Here is a 20,296-nt window from a genome sequence, read left to right on the forward strand (position 1 = left end):
GGCTTTCCTTGTAGTTTCAAGTCTTTGAAGAACCATCTAGTATGGTGTGGCATTATCTTGCTACTGGGTTGGATCTGACTCTTAGTAGAACTGAGACAATGTCATTTTGCCATATCTGCATGCACAGTTGTAATAAAAAATTAAATCTTCCGTTTAAGTTTGTGACAGCAGAGGAGAGCAATGAAAACAAACCATTTAAACGTTGTTAGAGAGGAAACAGTTTTCCACAGTTCTGAGTGCTGCTTCACCTCCCTGCCTGCATAAGGGCAAATGTAAATTGAGTTGACATTGTATGTGATCTTTTAAAAACTTCAAATCTAACCCTTTTTCCCTGAAACAGATGATTAAATGAGAATGCACGATCCATGTGGCATGAGCAATCATTAAACCAGCTGTGTTCAGAGTCCATTACAAGAAGTGAAAAACTTTAAAACAGGTAGTCTGCTGAGAAAGCAGAATCCCCAAGAATTAAATTCGATGAGAATGGTGGAAAAACAAACAGGGAAAACAAACATGTCTGCATATTGGCATAATCTTTAATGGGATTTATTTTGCAGTAATAGAACGCTGGCTATATATGTGCATGGCAAAACATACGCTCTTCTGGGCACTTATGTCAAGACAAACTCTCTGATTTCATGTGCCTGTGACTTTAAAAATCAGTCCTAATAGAGCTGACATTTTTTAAGATAGATGTGTGCCCAAAGGTGAACGTTATTAAGGAGGTTCAAGGAAAATCTCTTCACCTGGGTTTGAGTTATGGAAGAATTTAAAAACAATTGAAATCATTTTCCATTGTGAAGATACAGGATGCATCCTGTAGCTAAATAGGTTGCTGCCATATTCCATCTAGGAATGCAGGAAACTGACTCCAGTCACACAGTAGCAGCCAGTGTGGAAACTCCCCTGCCCCCTTAACTTCAACGAGATGTGAACATCACATCCAGACGGGGACAATTTACATGCTAATATATGAAGCAGAGGCAATTTTTTAAAAAGGCAAGGAAATTAAATGCAAAATATGGGCTGCAGAGATAAAACCCTAAAATGGGAATTGTAGAATTTAAGGGGTCAAAAGCAACATTAAATATTAGATGATTATTTGTATTATGGTAGTGCCTGCAGGCTGCAGCTGAAATCAGGGCCCCATTGTGCTAGGCTGCGTACGGCCGCATGGTGCAAGAGAGTCCTTGCCCCAACAAGTTTACAATCTAGACAGACAATACAAAAGGTGGGAGCAGAAAGAGAGGCAACGTGACTTGCCCAAGAGAACAGAGCAGGTCATAGTGGTAGAGTCAGGAATAGAGCCCAGCTGTCCTGACTCGCAGTCTAGTGCTTGAGCTACTGGATGACAGCCAGGTTATTGCCCCTCCATCTGGAAACTGTTCAGCTCCTCTTGTTTCAAGGAACCTTAAAATGGCTGTGAGAGGGTAGAGAAGGAAGTTATTTTTCTCTCTATTTTCAGTTTGGTTACTTTGTGCACTTTGAAAAGGAGTACTTGTGGCACCTTAGAGACTAACCAATTTATTTGAGCATGAGCTTTCGTGAGCTACAGCTTCATCACTACATCTGATGAAGTGAGCTGTAGCTCACGAAAGCTCATGCTCAAATAAATTGGTTAGTCTCTAAGGTGCCACAAGTACTCCTTTTCTTTTTGCGAATACAGACTAACACAGCTGTTCCTCTGAAACCTGTCTTTGTGCACTTTGTGTCTAGTCAGTTTCACTATTCCCCATCTGCTCTGTAAGGGCCCTGTCCTGCAAACTCACATGTCAGTCAGTTCTGGGACTGACAACATACGTAAATGTGTACCGGATTGGTCAGTTTTCCATGTTGTTTGTGTGGGTCTTTCACACGCCAGCAAGGGAAAGGAAACCTATTTTATGAGAAAATGAGATTATGAACCCGCAGATATTGGCCAGAGGGCCTTTTAGGGGCAGATGTGGCACCTGAAACCATGTTTAACAGACTGCTTCACTGACTGACTAGATTTTAAGTTGGAGCTCCCCCTCTATCTTGGCGCTGCTGCACCTATGCATTGTATTCTGTTCCTGTCTTTGTAGTTAACATGTGGCGTAATATATCGCTGGTTGTGCTGAAAAACATTATTATGGTAAGCGTCCCCAGGTGGCGCTGTTACACATAGTCTTCCAAGTTCTTTTCCTTGGCATACGAGCAAATGTTCAGTCTTGGGAAGATATGCTCTGTGTCTTGATGTTAGCTGTATTATGCAAGGCTCAGAGGAGAGAGAGGTGTGGGAGCACCAGGAGAGTTTGCTCTCTGCCTTGGTCTCTGAGGCTATGTCTACACTACAGACCTTACAGTGGGACAGCTGTACTGCTACAGCTGTGCTGCTCTAACGTCTCCCATGTAGCCGTTCTTTGCTGGCAAGAGAGTGCTCTCCGGCCAACATCATTAAACCACCCACAACAAGCAATGTTAGCTGTGTCATCAGGAGGGCCTCTCCTGCCCTCATAGTGCTGTCCACACCAGCACTTTTGTTGGTGAAACTTATGTCGGTCAAGGAGGTGGTTTTTTTCACTCCCCTGACCAACAAAAGTTTTGCCGACAAAAGTGGTAGTGTAGACAAAGCCTGAGTGGAGTCAGTTCCTGAGGCAAAGTTGCTTCCTGGGAACCAGGCGTTGAGATGGGCTGAGAACCCAGAAAGAAGGGATTGCTCTGCATGCTGTTTGATCCCCTCTCTTCCAGGACTGGTGTATGTGTGTAAATAAAACAAGTTACACTCAGAGTATCCCTAGACACCACATTGCTGATTTCTCCTCCACTGGAGGGCCCCAGATATCTGCCACCTCTCACGAAATGAGCAACAATCTGTTCCCTATGTGTGTACACAATGCATAATAGGACTAAGGACCTATTGCTCCTGGAAACATCTGGCTTTCCTGACTCTTGTGATTTTAACCATGTATCCCATTAATAGAGATTAATTGAATTCTATATGTAAATATTTGCATGGGGTTTTAAATTCCTATCTGGACTTTAGGGCCAACATTTTCCAAAGTGGCTAGTGACTTTTGGGTGTCCATTTCACGACGCATTACGGAGTAATTGTGTCAAGTTTCAGCCCCGAAGGGAATGTGGTTCATAAAGCTGAAGCAAAGGAGAATGGGGGAATACAATGGAAAAGCTTTCTCTGTCCTTCACTAGCATATTAGCAGGCTGTCATTAGATTGCGTTTGTCACAGTTACATAACCCAGCAGTTTCAAAGATTTTATGCTACCTGCAAAAATAGCTTGGCTTTGTTCCCTCTCCACTCACAAACATTCAACTTTTCTGCAGGAGACACCGCACAGGGGGACACTGTGAGTGACACCTTAGTGAGTCAGGTTTCAATGATTTTTAGCCATTTTTTTCCATGTAGGGTGCACAGATCTATAAATAGCTTCCATCGTTGTTTGGAGTGCGGTTGTAGCCAAGCTGGTCCCAGGATATTAGAGAGACAGAATGGGCGAGGTCAGATCTTTTATTGGATCAATTTATATTGGGGGAAAAAGACAAGAAAAGCTCTGGGTAAGCTCGAAAGCTTGTCTCTTTCACCAACACGTTGGTCCATAAAAGATATGACCTCCCCTACCCTGTCTCTCTAGATATAGAAATAGCATCCCAGACTTCCTCCTGAAATACCCTATGCTATATAATCAATATAATCGTATTTGTATATCAGCGCCAGGTTTATTATTAAGAATAGTATTTTTAACAAACATAGCTCTTATATAAAGATATACGGGTGGTGGTGTGAAAGGGACTCGCCCCTGGGTATTTTAACTGGGGGTCGTATCCTCAGCTCCTCCTCACACGAACGCCCATAAGGGATTCCAAGGGCTGGCTCTCCACGAGGAGTGCATTGACACATGTCCTTTTCCAGGAAGGGCAGGGCAGCCCTTCGCTTGTTTCTGCCTGGGGGGATCATTTGTAGACTGTTTGCTCTTTTCAGTGCATTTACAACCAGCTCATCCTATTGGTTTAGATTGTGTCGAGTCCAGCGTTGTGTCTCTGGGCTGCTGAGCCTTAATAGGGCTTTCCGGCTGTAGATCTCAGAGCTCCTTACAAAAGAATGGTTTTAGAGTAAGAGCCGTGTTAGTCTGTATTCGCAAAAAGAAAAGGAGTACTTGTGACACCTTAGAGACTAACCAATTTATTTGAACATAAGCTTTCGTGAGCTACAGCTCACTTCATCGGATGCAAAAGAATGTATCCCCATTTCACAGATGCCCCGTCAGTGTCCCCTACAGGTGCTGAGCTTGTCCCCCTGACATTGGCAGGGGCGTGTGACAGAGGGCATGCAAGTTTTGTGCAGCCCCAGCTCTTTTTAGTCCAAGCAATACAGCTCATGCTTTTAGCTCTGGAAGTCCCCAGTTCAGTCCCTGGTGTGTTGGCCAAGATGGCAGCCATCCCATCTCCTGTGCAGAATGGGCTCTACGGGGTCTTGGGGAACTGGCCCTCCCCGACCCAGCCAAGTCCCTGCTCCTTTAGTTCCAATATATGCTCCGAAGTGAAGGGGAGGGTCTAGCACAGCGCCCACGGCCTAAAACCTCCATGGGCCTTCCTTGGCATGCAGCCAGCAGAGCTGCACCCAGTGACTCAGTGGGGCCTGCCCCACAGCGAGATGCCCGGTTCCCAATGAAGTTCCATTTCCCTGCCCCCTCATTCCTGCGTTGTCTGCCCTGTCCCCAGGTGAGACCAAGAGCTTGGCTGCTCCCCAGGTGGTCACCAATGGCAACAGCAACTCGGAAGAGGCCATTAAAAGCATCCTGGAGCAGGCCCGGCGGGAGATGCAGGCCCAGCAGCAGGCCCTGCTGGAGATTGAGTCCAGCAGCAGGGCCGTGGCCACGCCGCCTGCAGAGCGCTCCACCTTGGCCGCCGTCAGCCAGAACATTGTCCAGGCCTACATCAAGCAGGAGGAGGGGATGCTGGGTACCAGCTCCAGCTCCACCTCCACGCAGACCCCCCTGACGGTGCTGTCCCCCGCCGCCTTCGTGCAGAGCATCATCCGCAAGGTCAAGTCGGAGATCGGCGACGCCGGCTCCTACTTCGACCAGCACTGGGCATCGGAGCGGAGCCTGCTCAGCCGGCCCTACACCTCGGTGTCACCCTCCCTCTCCTCCTCCTCCAGCTACTCCAGCCTGGCCAACGGGCGGGCCTGGCCGCGGGGGGAGCCCAGTGAGGAGGAGCTGGCTGTGGGTGAGGACGAGCCCCACAAAGCTGTGGAGTTGAAGTCCGAAGGGGCCAGCTCGGAGCCGCAGAGCGCTGGCCGCCTCTCCTATTACCCGGCGTACGTACCGCGAACCCTCAAGCCGACTGTCCCGCCGCTGACCCCGGAGCAGTACGAGATGTATATGTACCGGGAGGTGGACACCCTAGAGCTGACCAGGCAGGTGAAGGAGAAACTGGCCAAGAATGGAATCTGCCAGAGGATCTTCGGGGAAAAGGTACCGATCCGGCTGGGGCTGGCCCAGGGCCTGGCTGGAGCCCCAAGCCCAAGCAAGCCCCAGTTTAAAGCTTGGCTTCCCTCTCTCGTCTTCTCAGCTGTCCTAGCCACTTTGGCTTCTTCCCCCACTGGCCATCCCCGAGCTCCTGAGCTTTCCTCTGCTAGCAGCGCAGTAGGGCCCCCAGCATCTCCGCAGCCCCTCGAGCGCCATGGGGAAGGATTTACACCTCTCAGTCCAGCAGAATCATGGGGGCCTCTGCTGGGGGCTGGACTCTCCCCCAGCTATTGCTGATACCTGCCAACCCCTTCTTCCCCCTCCCCCCAGTGCTCAGAGCACGGGACTGACTTCACTGGCGAGGGGCTGGAGTGCCACAGAAAACCCACTCCTGGAGACAGGAGGGTGACCGGCTGGGGCTCTGTAGAGGGACAAGGAATACAAACCAGTTTCTCAGGGAGGTGGGTAAAGTACCCAAGTAAAAGCCCAGCCCCTGTCTCTGGGGCCCTCTCTGCAGATGCCCTTTGCTTTCCCAGCCACTTGCCTCCTGCTCCCCAAGCCGCTTCCTCCCCCTGGATGCATTTCCCATCTGTCTCCCACGCTGCCAGGCCTGGGCCAAGCTATACTAGTAATGGCTCTCTGCAGTGCCAGGTTCCTCTCCCTGCTGCCAGCCACAGCTTCCCCTCAGCTCCTAACGACAGGTCTCTGTCAGCCTCCTCTGCCCCTCTCCTTCCCCCGGCCCCCCGCAGAATCCCCCACAGACAACTCTGAGCCATGCCCGGGCCTAGCCTGTCCCCCCTCTCCTAGGCGCCCGGGGGAATGGCCAGAAGCACGGCACTCCCGTTGGGTGGCCGGAAGGGCTTTGGGGCCATTTCTGGCTGGAGTTCCCCCATGCTCTGGGACTTGTGGTGCTGGCTTCTGGGGGGTGCCAGGTGCTTCTGGGCCCAGCCAGGGGGAGATTCTCTTTAGAGATCAGCTAATGGAGTGGCGTCATCTCCGTTCCAGCCGCCGTGCTGATCTTACAGTACAGTGTGCTTGGAGTGAGGCTTGGTACCACGCTGGGAGGAAGGGGATCTAGAGGCGTTCTCAGCCCAGATCCTCCTCTAAGTGCTAGGCACACAGCCTGATGCCCACAGAAACTGTGTAAACTGCAAGGTTGGACTCTGCCCCCTGTGGTCTCTCCCCTTCTCCACCCCCACCCCTCCATACATGGGTCAGAGAAGCCCCACAGCTACCTGGGAGAATTCTTCCCGAGCACAAGCTTTCCTATGAAACTCCCGCACACACGGCAGAGCCCCAGTGTGTAGGGGGCATGCTGGCAACGGGAGACGTTCGCCCATGGTGCGTGGCACCACTGGGGGCTCCTGGTGAGGGTGCCATCATTTAGAGCAGCCCGGGGGAGTTGACTCTATTATGCTGGTGTGAAGCAATCAGGAGGGCGCAAAGACGGCATCGTGCCGTGTTCCCCCAGGGCTGCGAGTTCCCAGCACAGGCTCTGAACCGAGGCGGGACATGACGAGGAGACACTGTGAACACCAAGCTGGTCTCCAGCCTCAGTATTTTGGATGCACAGTGGCACGGAATCTCCCACTTAACACTAGGTTGATGTGAGGGGAATCTGAGGGAAGAAATAGCAAAGATTCATAGAGTTTAAGAGCAGAAGGAGGGACCATCAGATCCTCTTGTGTATCACAGGCCATTATTTCACCCAACTACTCCTCTCCTGAGCCCAGTAACTTGTGTTTGACTAAAGCACCTTCCTGAAGAGGACGCTCACCATGCAACCCAACCTCTCCCCCTGTGACATCTGCTCTAGGTGCTGGGCTTGTCTCAAGGGAGCGTGAGTGACATGCTGTCCAGGCCCAAACCATGGAGCAAGCTGACCCAGAAGGGCCGGGAACCGTTTATCAGGATGCAGTTATGGCTCACCGATCAGCTTGGCCAAGGGATCAGCCAGCAACCAAACCCCCCGCAGGGTAAGTTCATGCTGCTCTTTGTCTGACGGCTGCCTTGAATATTGTATGTAGGGATGGGCCTAAGCCATATTTGGGATCCAGTTTCCAACTTGGCCAGAGCTTGAGGACGTTTGGAGGGTTTGGCCCATCTGTGGTGTGAACTAACCAGCGCTATTCATCTGGTCCATTGGATTGACCCAGCTGATAAATCAATAGATGGGTCAGTCCACCTGTTAGACTTGTCGATCAATCTGATCGTTGATGCTTGTATCAACCATAAGCCATGGGATTTCCAGTGTTAACCTGGAAACGTCAGTTACTTTCCAGCTCTCTCTTCTTCAACCAAACCCAGAAGCAGGAGCACACCTAGCAGGATAAAATATCTCCATAAGATCTGCACTTCCCGATCTGGTGGGTAGATTTGCAAGTTGTTTGCAGAGGGCTGAGCACAACGGGCCCTGGCCTCTCTAGGCACTAACCATAATACGAATGATAAATTATAGCAGAAGTGCCAAAATATGAGAGTTGGGTAACATTTTTCAGCGGAAACCCTTTTTCATCGAAAAAAATGCAGATTCAGTGACACCGAAACAGTTCATGAATTCATGTCAATTTCACCCAATTGTTCGTTTGGCGCGGGAGAGGATTCTGAAAACATCCAAGCATTTCCTTTCAACATTTTCTAAACAAACCATTTTGTTAAATTTGAAATTATTTCTGGTTTCAAAAGCTCTTTGAATTTTATATTTAAAATTCAGAACATTTTAAGAGTCAAAATTGAAACAAAGCATTTCATTCAACTTGACATTTTCTTCCATTTGTGGAATTTTTAGTTTTCGATCTGAAACAAAAAAATTTTTTCCGACTTTTTTAAATTGCGAATGAAGTGAAAAATCAGTTCTGAACCCCTGCAGAGACCAGTCTCACAATATTACTTCCTGACTGGCAGCCAGCTGTGCTGTACATTTCATAAACCAGCCTATGCTTAAGAAACTTCCAGCCTAAGGTAGTTAGAGCAGAGTCATTAGGAAGAGGATCCAACATTTTGGGGGCTTATGTCTATGGATATTTGACAGCACCCATCCACAGGTCTTCAGGAGGGTTTGAACCTGAGACCTGTAGCACCACAGCACAGACCTGTGCCACTTGAGCTAAAAAAGGAGTTTGATTGGGGCACAAGTAGTAGGTTATTATCCTGTCTCTGGCACAACCACAAAGGGGGTGCAACCCACAACGTACATACACGTTACAGATTGATATGCACCCACAACTCCTGTAGAGTTGCATGCATGTATCTCGGAGCAAAATGCAGCCCTCTGTGCAGATGCAAGGCATGGGGCTCTCTCTCAAGGTGTGCCGCCGTGAGCTTCATTCATTTTCTAGTAAAGTCAGTGGAAAGACTCCCATTGACTTCACTGACACTGGATCAGGTGTCAAAGCCTGTTTAAATAGAGAAAGCAAATATAGCTGGTGAGCACCAGAGACTACAGGGGCACATGGCATGCTGCATTAGCAAACCAGTCTGGGAGATTGCCAGTCAATCCTTTGTCCCATCTCAGAGCCATTAGAGATGCTGACGCTGCTCATCACAACTATTCCAGCTGCGCTCTGCATTGACCTCCTTTGAATTCTTAAACACAGGAGGAATTTTTGTTCTTTATTCTGTAAAACTCAGCCTCACCCCTCTTCTCCCCCCCTCCCCCATGCAGCGTTCTAATTGCAGTGCTACATCTCCAGGTTAAAACAAGGCATGCTCATATCCCCCCAACACACACATACACACACCCATGCTGTCATCTTTGGGAAAGGATCCTTCATGCATCTTTCCAGAGCCGTTGTTCTGACATATCCGACTCTTTTCCAACCCCCTTAATTAGTCTGTTAGACAAGATAAGGTGGTTATACAGATCTTTCAAATGTTATTTTGTCAGAAATTGGTTTTGAATGTCATCTAGTAAAAATAAACCCCAACAACAACAAAATCCACTGGCTGTGTGCCTAGAACAGAAAAGGAACTGGGAGGGGGAGGGATGCTAATGTTGTGTTGTCTCTCCTCAATTATTTCCACCACCACAGGATCTGTATAAAAGATTTTGCCTTATTTCTCTCCCACTTCCAAAAAGAAGAGACACGTGGCATTTCTCCAGCCTGCACATGTTGCAAACGACAAGTCACCACAATAAATAATGTTCAGATTATTTTATTTCTCATTGATTTTTTTTTCCTCCCCCTTCCACCTCCACCCCCCACCACCACCAAGGTGACTGCAACACACAAGCTGGAGATTTACTGCAGAAATGAATTCTCTGTCAACCCCTATTTGCCCCCAGATGATCTCAGACTTGACTGGAATTGACAGTTGTTAAGAACGGGGGAAAGACCAGGCGAGACGGTGTGCGGCGAGATTAGTCTGCAGCCGCACACAGGCAGCTGACAGATTTGTACAGAGGATTTTGTTATCAATAAACCCATTCAAAATAATGTTTCAATTGCACTTAAATGTCTTCCCCTGTGATCTATCACGGCGGAGAGACAGTCGAGATCTAGAGCGGAGGGGATCTGGGGAGAAGGGGCAGCGGCCAGGGCAGAGTGAATATTACGTTCACTGTCTCACACCTGAGTTCTTATTTCTATGAATTGTTCGGCTTGATGCTCGCGAGCAAACCTTCACTAGTTGTGAAAGGTACCACCGGGGCCAGATTAACACCATCCAGCATCCTAGGCCCGCGTGGGGGGGGGCCCCAGTCAAGCAGAGGGCTGCTGGCTGTGGCCCTAACCATGATGAGATGGGCAGCATCCTCCCATAGTCTCTTCTGCTCTGGTGCCAAGTGTGGGGCCAGATGCCTTCCTGTCTGGCTGCAGTGGCTGTTGCTGCAACCTCTGCATGAGGCTGTCAGCAGATTCAGACAGACGTTGTTGCTACATTGGTCATGTGGGATCCACCTTTTCAAGCTCTTCCTCTCAGCCAGGAGGGCTAGAGACATAAAGGGTATTGGAAAGAAAGCTTTGATTCTGCTGCCGTTGTAGGACTCTGGGATCCAGGGCCCTGGGGATGGGCCTGCTGTGCCCTCGGACTGGGCTTTTGTCCCCAAATCTGTAGGTTTCTCGTGTGCCAAAATCAAAACCTAGTATTTGCCGGGAACATTCAGGTGAGTAAGGCTCAGGCTGACCCTTGTGTCTCACATCTGGCTGACTAGGAGACAGCAGCCAAACGCAAGTGACTAGCTCATGGTGGAAAGTCAAAGCCATGGCGTGGCAGCTATAAATAAGCCAGCAATAGGAAGTGGTGCTGGTGAGTCAACAGGCTGTCCTCTTGCCACTGAGTCAGGGCTGAACTCTGGACTCCAGCCCAGTGCTTGGGGTTAATGTGCTGCTGAGGAGAACTGGGTTTCTCAAGTCCTAACTGCTTATGGCTAATAAGATTCCTGCAGCACCTTTTGCAAGAGTCAGCATGTTAACCCTGCTCTTTCACCCAATGTCCTTCCGTCCTGCCTTCCTAAACGCCCCCTTGCAGTTTGAAGTGGAGATGATACTCTCTTCTCTGGTGCATAGTGTTGCTCGGTGCTGTTAAATAGTTGCTGCATTTTGCCCCAGAGGTGGCTGCATTTCAGTGATGCGGGAAATGATCCCTGGGTATAGCTTGCCTGGGATCCTTCAGGTTGAAAGATGCTCTGGGATGTTATCAATGACTAGTTAGGTCGAAAGGCTCATTCAGAAGCCTCTGTCCCACACAGGGCTAACTAGCAAACAATCCGAGCTCACCAGGCTAAACTTAAAACCCCTAAGGGCGAACACTACCGCTAGGAGGAAACAGGATTGTGTGAATGGCAACAATAATGCTTTCTGTCTCCCTGGTGTTTGACAGCCAGCCCTGGGGAGACCCAGTCTTCTCCCTCCCCACCACCCAGCCCTTTGGAGCAAGACAAAAGCCCCCCAGAGCCAGTCGCTCTAACTCTGGAGAGCAGCAAAGAAAATCAGCAACCGGAGAGCAGGTCGGCCTCGTCGCTGAGTGGGAAGATGTGTCCCAACAGCCAAGCACTGGTGGGCATCCAGGAAATCGTCGCCATGTCGCCCGAACTAGACACTTACTCCATCACCAAGAAGGTCAAAGAGGTGTTAACGGACAACAATCTAGGTGCTGATTTCCAGATGCCTCTTGGCGAGCCGCGACGTGTGCTTAGCTGCAGAGATGGGCGAGGCTGGCGGGGACTCCGGGGTTTCAGTCCAGTCTGGAGCAGGGAGAAGGGTCAGGCACACGGTTTGGTCGTGGAAGCAGATCCGGGGGGCCTCCATTGGGGAGCATTGGTTTGGGCTTCTCACCAGGTCTAAGGGTAGGTTTCTGCTTCAGCTGGAGGGATAATTCCCAGCTTGAAGAGCCAGACCTCGTGCAGCTGTAGCAACGTCCATAACTTTAGCACACTGGCTCGAGGAGAGCGCGCCCGGGTCTGTCTGCTCAAGCTGGAAGTGACACCTCCATCTCCAGCGTAGACATCCGCTCGGCGTCAGACCCTGAGCGAGGCCAGGCTGTGGCCAGTCCGATGGCAAGGAGGACACCCCAGCAGCAGGGAAGCTGAGCGTGGCTGGAGACCAGCTGATTCAGCCACCTCCACTGCACAATATTCTGTTCATTGCTTCCTTCATGAGAGCATCAGCTTCGTAGCAGCAACAGATGGGCCAAATTCCCCACTGGGATGGGCCTGCTCCTGCTCCCCTGAAGTCAGTGGGAACTTTGTTGCTGGCTGAGATAATCAGGGACAACTTCATTGCAGGCAGCGGTGCTGGCAGAATAGTCCAGTTGGCATAAGGGACAGTGCTGAGCTCCAAACCCCCGGTTCCAGGCCTGAGCCATTGTGGCGTATGGCATAATCCCCCTCTGCTTCTCCTCTGCCAGGCCAGCGGCTGTTTGGGGAGAGCATCCTGGGCCTGACGCAGGGCTCGGTTTCCGACCTCCTCTCCAGACCCAAGCCCTGGCACAAGCTGAGCCTGAAGGGCAGGGAGCCCTTCGTCCGCATGCAGCTCTGGCTCAACGACCCTCACAACGTCGACAAGCTCCGCGACATGAAGAAACTGGAGAAGAAAGGTGAGTGTCAAGGGGAGGGATAGCTCAGTGGTTTGAGCATTGGCGTGCTAAACCCAGGGTTGTGAGTTCAATCCTTGAGGGGGCCATTTAGGGATCTGGGGCAAAAATGGGGGATTGGTCCTGCTTCGAGCAGGGGGTTGGACTAGATGACCTCCTGAGGTCCCTTCCAACCCTGATAGTCTATGATTCTATGAAAGCCCCTGAGCTCACCGCAGCACCAGGGCACAGAGCCGGGGCTGCATTCTGACCCAGGTGTAAATCCAGAGTCACTCCCTGAACGCCACACTGGATCAACACTGCTGTGCACCAAATTCAGCTTCACGTGTCTAGCTAGTCATGGGCTGGCCTTTATTGAAGGCGGTTCCTTGTGAGTTGGGAGATGATTCTGCTCTCGCACTGGTGTAAATCAGGAGTGACCCTACTGAAATCAATGGAGTTACCCCCATGTAAACCTGGGGGAAGGCAGGTCGGAACCTCTGCTGCTCAGTGTCATCAGTTCAACCAAGCAGGTATCAGAGCTAGCGGACTGCTGAGACAAACCTGGGACTTGCACGTTTGCCCATCGCAAGCTGGTGACTTACAAATGACCTTGCCATGACGATAAATAGCATTCCAGGCAGTGTTACTGAATGGGGTCGAAGGGCTGACAGCGCCAATCTGGGCGCTCGAATAGGGGCATGACCAGAACGTTCCCTCCCCACCACATGGTGCAATATGCTGTTGCTGATTGACTCTTCCCTCCACCCTAGAGGTGGCTGCATTTCGCCAGAGCAGGACGTACTTGACGGTGCTGTGCTCTGACAGTCTTCGGGGCTGGCAGGTGCCCTACACAGGAGGGGTGTCAATAGGAAGTATTGGCTGGGGCTCGCCAGTCTCCAGTGCTTGCTCTGGCCTTCTCGGGGGGTGTAATCGTAAAGAATGACGGGATTGCAAGCTGCCGAGATACATTTCCTCATCGCTAAGGAATGACAAGAATGCTGTGGTCAGAGAGGGGTTGGGCAGGTGAGTGCCCCGGTAGAGATGGATTGATGAGACGTGTGCAGACGTAGGCTCAGGGTCAGTTATGTCTGCATCTTTGCCAGCGGTAACCCAGCTCCTAGGGTGAATCCCCCTCCCCCCAGTGCAACCCAAGATTCAGGCCCTGGTGTCCGGAGGGGAAAGCCTGATGCTTTGACCCGCTGCAGCACTCGCTTGCGAGGAGGGAAAGGCCAGGGAGCGCGCTTTCTGGAAGCTGCTTGCAGCTGCACTAAAACGGACCGTGCCGCGTGCGGTTTCTGTCCAGGCTGCCTCAGATTTGGTTTGGCTGGTTTAATGGCCCCGGCCTCTTTGTTGCCAAGTTCCCCATTGGCTGCCCACTGGGAGAGCCTGGTGGTAGCAGAGTGAGTGGCGAGATGGGCCGAGGGGTGTTGGCAGCACAGGGCATCTCATGGACGGCTGTGTCTTCTCCTCTCCTGTTAGCTTATCTGAAGCGTCGCTATGGGCTGATCAGCACCAGCTCCGACAGCGAGTCTCCCAACACCCACTCAGAGTGCACCAGCCCCAGCCTCCAGCCCCAAGACCTCAGCCTTCTCCAGGTCAAAAAGCCCCGGGTGGTCCTAGCTCCAGAGGAGAAGGAGGCCCTGAAGAAGGCCTACCAGCTGGAGCCGTACCCATCCCAACAGACCATCGAGCTGCTCTCCTTCCAGCTGAACCTCAAGACCAACACGGTCATCAACTGGTTCCATAATTACAGGTATGGCAGGTTCGGGTGGGGTGGAGCCATCTCCATCTCGGCGGGGAGCGGGACGGGGTGGGGATCTCGGGCGGCTCTACGCTTGGCAGAGCCATAGCTCCGTTTTCAGTGGCGAGACGTTGGCAGAGGGCTGCCTATCATCCTCAGGGGGAGCAGGAGGGGAGGGGACCCCGGAGGAAGGTCTGTGTGTTGTTGCTCATAGACACAAACCAGGTTCTCCTGAGATCTACCTGGCCCTGGCTCGAGGGTGGGGGCACTGGGGTGTCAGTGGGTGGCATTTCCATGTATCACACAGCAGCAAGCAAAATCCCACTGCCATAGATCTCACAAACCCAAGCGAGGAGTCAGCATGCGGGGCACAGCGGGTCCCGGATGGCCCAGTCGAGTGGGATCGCTCCACTGCAGAACCTCGGGTCTCATTGCTAACACCATCGTGGTGTGGTCACAAGCCCAGCGCTGGTTCCTGGACTTGCAGCCAGGCTGGCCAAGAGAGGAGTGAGCAGCCAATGTCTGTTAAAACAGGGGGTTGATTCTGAAACCTACTGACGACACGTTCAGTGTCAGCATTGATAGCTATTGCAGCTCGCTGCTGCAGAACCTCACCCATGGCTAAGTTGCAAACCCACCGCTGGTGTTGCAGAATTGAACAAGGCAGGATTTGTGCACTGTGCAGGTTCAAATGCTGCATCTGGCCCTGTCTGGAGTCTCAGTGAGCAGACACGGTCAGTCAGGAGGCCAGAACTCAGAGCCACTCCATCTCCAAAGGGCTGCTCTCTTACATCCACCAGTCTCAGTTCTTCTTCAATGACTAGCATGGGCCTCCGGTCCAACAGCTGCCTAGCAAGGGCTAACACTAGATCTCTGGCTCTTCCTGCCGGGCTCCAAGGGCCTCAGGAATCATCCTTTGGCTCCCACTCACTGAGGCGTGCAGACATGTGGGGTGGGGTGGGGCGAAGTGACTCTGGGGAATGGATGGAGAGATTATACTTGAGTAAGGTGCAGACAGATGCAATGGATCTTAAAAAGGGCCAGCCTGAGTTTCTCTCAGCCTAGCTTCCAGGGGCTGGTCTACACACTGGTTTTGTATCATGCCAACAATATCACTTTGAAACCCCAGTCCAGCTAACGCAGTACAGTCCCCTCGCGTGGATGCTTATGCTGGTACAAAGGTGCTTATATCTAACCCTGGACAGTTCATTAGCCTCGCTCTGCCTCAGATCTCCCCAAGGTAACACCACTGGGGGTTAATGCTAGGGCTGCCCAGCATTGCTTGCACTCAGTTTTTTGGCTGAAGAATGCGCTTGTCTCCCCTCCCCCGCACAAAAATGAAACTGTTGATGAAAATGTGTCCAAAAGTTTTTGTTTTTTGCAACGTTTCCCCCAATACTTTACCCTCAAAATCACTACTGAAGTGTTTCATGGAGGTGTCAGTCAGTGAAACGGCGAGAAAACGGTCAGAGAAAAAACCCACGTGGAAAATAATTGCAGCCTGTGGGGGTCCATTGGAAGCCTGCCCGACGGAAACAAGTGGGAAAGTTTGAACAAATGTTGACAGATTGTTTCCCTATGTTTCGGCCCACTCTAATAGCAACCGTCCAGGGGAGTTGGGAGCCTTCACTCAGCGTACACTAAAAATGTCCAGGGGCACGGCTGAGCCTCTCTAGTGCTGTAGTGTAGACACTCCCTACAGCCAGGGGTGGGGTTCTTCTGTCACGGTGGTAAACTCACCTCCCTGAGGGGCAGCAGCTAGGCTGACAGAAGAATTCTTCCGTCGCCCCGGGTTTGTCTACGCTGGGGCTTTGGCCGGCTTAACGACGTCTCTCACACCCCTGAGTGACGTCGCTAAGGCGACCTGACTTTCTAGTGTGGACCAGCCCTCAGTAATGTGGCAGCCTGGGCTCGTGGAGAGGAGAAGGGATTCAGAGACGAAGACACCCCCCACTCGGAGGGGCTCGGCTGGAGCCCTAATGCTGCTGTTACCGTCCTGTTGTGCTTGTCCTGCAGGTCCCGGATGCGCCGGGAAATGCTGGTGGAAGGGGCCCAAGACAACGACACAGACCTGGAGCCGAGCAGCTGTGGGGGTGTCGCGCCTGGCAGCAATTCGCACAGAGTCCCCAACCCGCTGAGCCCTGATTCAGAGGGGGAGGACAGGAAGCCCGTCTTCAGAGACACGAAGCACAGAGGGCCGAACGAGACCCAGATCAGGGTCAAGCAGGAGCAGATGGAGGCGGGGGAGAAGGGCGACTGTTACAATCCCCGGGACTCTTGCAGCCTGCAGCGGGAGACGGAGCACGTGGGGGCCTCTATCCAGCATCCCCGACTTCTCAAAGAAGAGCAGGTGGATGCTGCTCAGGACGCTCCCCAAAGCACTGCCAGCCTCACCAGGAGCAGCGCTTCGTACAGCACCGTGCATGCTGCTGGCGCTCCCGATTGCTCTGCCCTACAGCCACCCCAGGAATCGGAAGGTGGAGAGCGGCTGCACCCTGACCCCGTTAGCTTTAAATCCGCCTCGGAGTCCTCCCGCTGCAGCCTAGAGGTCTCTCTGAACTCGCCCTCAGCTGCCTCCTCTCCGGGCCTCATGATGTCCGTCTCACCAGTCCCGTCCTCCTCTGCTCCCATCTCTCCGTCACTGCCAAACACCGCCTCCGCCAAGGTGCAGAGTTCAAGTCCTGCCGCAGATACGGGCTCTTTACAGCAGAGCGTCAAGCTGAACTCAAACATCCAGCGGAGACACGAGAAAATGGCCAACCTCAACAACATCATCCACAGGCTAGAAAAGGCAGCCAATCGGGAGGAATCCCTGGAGTGGGAATTCTGAACGGTGGGCAGCGGCTGCAGAACAAGGGTCTGACTGGTTGCTTTCGTTGGTACCAATTATAAACTTTCTGGAACACGTTGATGGAACAGGGAGCCCTACTGGCGTATATATATAAATATATATATATTTTGTTAATTTCATCACATGCTGAGGACAAAAGAAAAACCCATTTGGTTAATAAGAAAGGGATGGAAAAACAGCACGTAGCTTCTGAATCTTCACACCTGATGAAAGGGAACAAAAATAAATAAAACCCAATCTTTGTTTTAAATGTGAAAAACTGGGAACACTTTTAGAAAAAAAAAATATTTATAGACCTCTTTTAGATATTTTAATAAAAGGATACTTTGGAATTTATTAACAGCTTAAGCTGTTTTGATATTAAAGAGAGCTATAAAATCAAGATGATGTAGCAGTTGTCATTAAATGTACACTGAAGTCTTGTAGTTTGCCACTGGAAGAGATTAAAAAAAAAAGACTTATTGATCAAAGCCATCGAGAAGCACTATAAGACTGACCAAATTTAATAAACTTTTGACTAGCGGTTTTTCCACATTTGTCTGTAAGACACTGCATTGCTACTCTCCTTTCCAGAGACTGTGGTATAGTCCGTAAAGACTCTAAATTGAAAACCGTGATGCCATCAAGTATGTATTTAGTTCTGGTGGTACGTTTTGAACCCTTTGTAACGCAGAATGTCACGTGCAGTTGTATATGTTGTAGAAAATGTCTGCAATAGCCTTCCTGAACAAGCTGTAGCATGGTCCATAACCAATTCCTTCCACTTCCTCTAGTGAGTAACCCGTGACAAACTGAAATGAACTAAACAATTTCAGCGGTTTGCGGCAAAGCTTTCTGCCATTTAAAAAACGAAAAAATGAAATAACCCCTCGCTCTGATTTTGGGAGGGAGAAGGGCAAGGTTCACGGGTGCAAATTGTCTTCTCTGGTTTGATGGGAACATACGTTAACAATGATCACGACATTGCAAGATTTTTTTTTTTTTTTTATGCATGAGCATCACCTCCTTTGGTGAGCGGGCGTCAGCCAGCAGGACACCTTAACTCTGAGCTTTCAATGCCAGTGCTTGGGGGCGAGCACTCAGAAAACATAAACCACCGGCTCACATCCGGAGTCGGAATCTGTTTGTTTTTACCTTGGGCAGCTCCAGCTTTTCAGGCAGAAGCACCTTTATGTTGCTAGATTTTGGGCTCTGAGAAGAGCGCCAAGCAGAGAGAGATTTATCCTCCAGGTTTGAATCCGTCGACAGTAAATGGCTTTCTTTACATGTTATGGTTTCTGCATGTCAAATAGGTCCTCAACTGCTTTCTACAGCAGCACTTGGTTGAAGTTACAGCCTAAGGCCAACCGCCTTCCCTGCACTGAGTGAAGGGTATAAACCCTTGACGGTAGAAAGGCAGTGCGGCTGCACTTGGGGGTGCTCGCTTCCACCCCACCCCCACTTTGCAGTGGGCGCTGTTGCAACAAATTGCCCTCTGGTACCTGCAGCATCTTCCCGTGCTTAGGCAGGAGGTCCTTGGTAATTGACCGGGGCCCTGATTCAGCAAAGCCCTTTTAAGCACATGCTTTGACTTTAGTGAGGCCTAAGCACGTGTGTGAAGTTACACCTCAGTGTTTTGCTGAACTGCGGCCTTCAGGCCTGATCCACAGCTCACTGAAGAGTGCAGGGGTCTTTCCATCGATTTCCGGGGGCTTTGGATCAGGCCTTCCTTACAGGGGGGCACGTGCTGAGTTGTCAGCCATCGGACCAGGCATTTTAGCAGCATCAGTGGCACGTGTATCTCTGTGCTGTTGAATTGCCCTTGCGATGGATTTTTTCCCCCCATTCTCGCAGCTAAAGACTGTTGAATAGACCAAGATCTATCTTAATCCATGCCAGTGATCAAGCCCTGGCTAATGCTATGCCTTTCAAAGAAGACTGGTTGAAATGAATTGTGTTGGTTTGTTCAGTACTGCACGGGGGCTTTTAATGGCATTTGGCAAGGACCAGACCGCAGCATGCAAAGACCTACCCATTCCCTCCCTCCACAGATGCAGCCAGTTAAAAATCTCCGCACCGAATGATGACTGAAGTGTCGTGAGCGCACATCTGCCGGGCACGGAGGTGATGCATGGAACAGTTTTCCACTGTATACATTTTTATTGGAATAGAAGGTATTTTTATACTTGGGTGGCAGTTAATGACCAATTTTAAAAGCAAATCCATTTGACTCCATGATGGCCAGGATCCCATCTGCCATATTTTAGCAACCATAGTCTTGTCTGAACAAGTGAGAGCTTGTCTAACGGATCGATTTGTACGGTTTCAAACCCCAACATGCCATAGAAGGGCAAGGCATACACGTTGACTACTATTCTTAGTGTGCTAGTTGTTAGCTTTAGTGGAACGGGATTTGATTAAGCACTTAGTCTAGTCTTTTGAACACAGAAATCCTGTTGTACTAAAAGCTAGTGGGACATGTTGATCACTTTTTGTTAGGCTCATGTACTGTACTTAAAAAGTTTCTATGAGATTGATGAACTTTGTTAAAAATTTTAAAAGGAACAAGTTCTGTAAAGAGCCACTAAATACAGAAGTTGTATAATAACTTTGGTGTTTCGGTCTGTTTTTGTTCTGAGTTGGTTCCTAAGCAATCCCTTTCCTCCCTCCGTTCATCTCCCTGCTTTCTGAACCTGCAAGGAGTTAGTTCTTGATGACACAACACACCATTGATATATGATGTGTCATGTCTAGGGCCCAGCCTGCCTCCCATTGCAGTCAATTAGAGCTTTTGCCTTTGCATTCAGGGGCAGTGGGGCCTGCCTGTTTAAACTGTTCTACCCTCTGTAACTATCGCCTGCTTGCTTACATGTACCTGTGATTCCGAGAAGGAAGCAGCACTATCATCCAGTGGCTGGGGCACTAGCCCAGAAGTCAAGAGACCAGATGGAAAATCCTGGCTCCAGTGAAATCAGTGGCAAACCTCCCCCTGGCTTCATTGAACCAAGATTTTAACCTGGATTCTCACCTTGGCTCTGCCACCGACTCACTGTGTGGTCTTGGCCAAGTCACTTCCTCTTTCTGTGCCTCTGTTTCCCTGGACTAATGCTTTCCTCCTTTGGAAGGTGCATGGAGATGTGCAGGTGAAGGGTTCCCGCTAAGCATTACTATTGACTATTGCGGAGTGTGAACTTTCCAGCACACAGCTCGGCAGACCAGAAAGCATTTTGGACCTAAGCAGATTAAATAAAAATTTCAGAGTTAAG

General features: G+C 50.5%; 1 protein-coding gene across 9 annotated transcripts in view; it reads left to right on the forward strand.

Moving 5' to 3' along the window:
• Positions 1–19,638, forward strand: part of CUX2 (cut like homeobox 2) — a 228,844-nt gene extending 209,206 nt beyond the window's left edge. For all 9 annotated transcript variants that reach the window (XM_075120084.1, XM_075120085.1, XM_048821681.2 and 6 more), the window contains 6 exons: positions 4,697–5,451; positions 7,262–7,421; positions 11,266–11,535; positions 12,292–12,480; positions 13,939–14,212; positions 16,217–19,638. In XM_075120084.1, the coding sequence (XP_074976185.1) occupies positions 4,697–5,451; positions 7,262–7,421; positions 11,266–11,535; positions 12,292–12,480; positions 13,939–14,212; positions 16,217–17,030 (2,462 nt within the window). In that variant the 3' untranslated portion in view covers positions 17,031–19,638. The remainder of the gene's footprint in view (positions 1–4,696; positions 5,452–7,261; positions 7,422–11,265; positions 11,536–12,291; positions 12,481–13,938; positions 14,213–16,216) is intronic.
• The last annotated feature ends 658 nt before the right edge of the window (positions 19,639–20,296 follow it).

This window comes from Caretta caretta, chromosome 15, assembly GCF_965140235.1.
Source record: "Caretta caretta isolate rCarCar2 chromosome 15, rCarCar1.hap1, whole genome shotgun sequence".
NCBI lineage: Eukaryota > Metazoa > Chordata > Testudines > Cheloniidae > Caretta > Caretta caretta.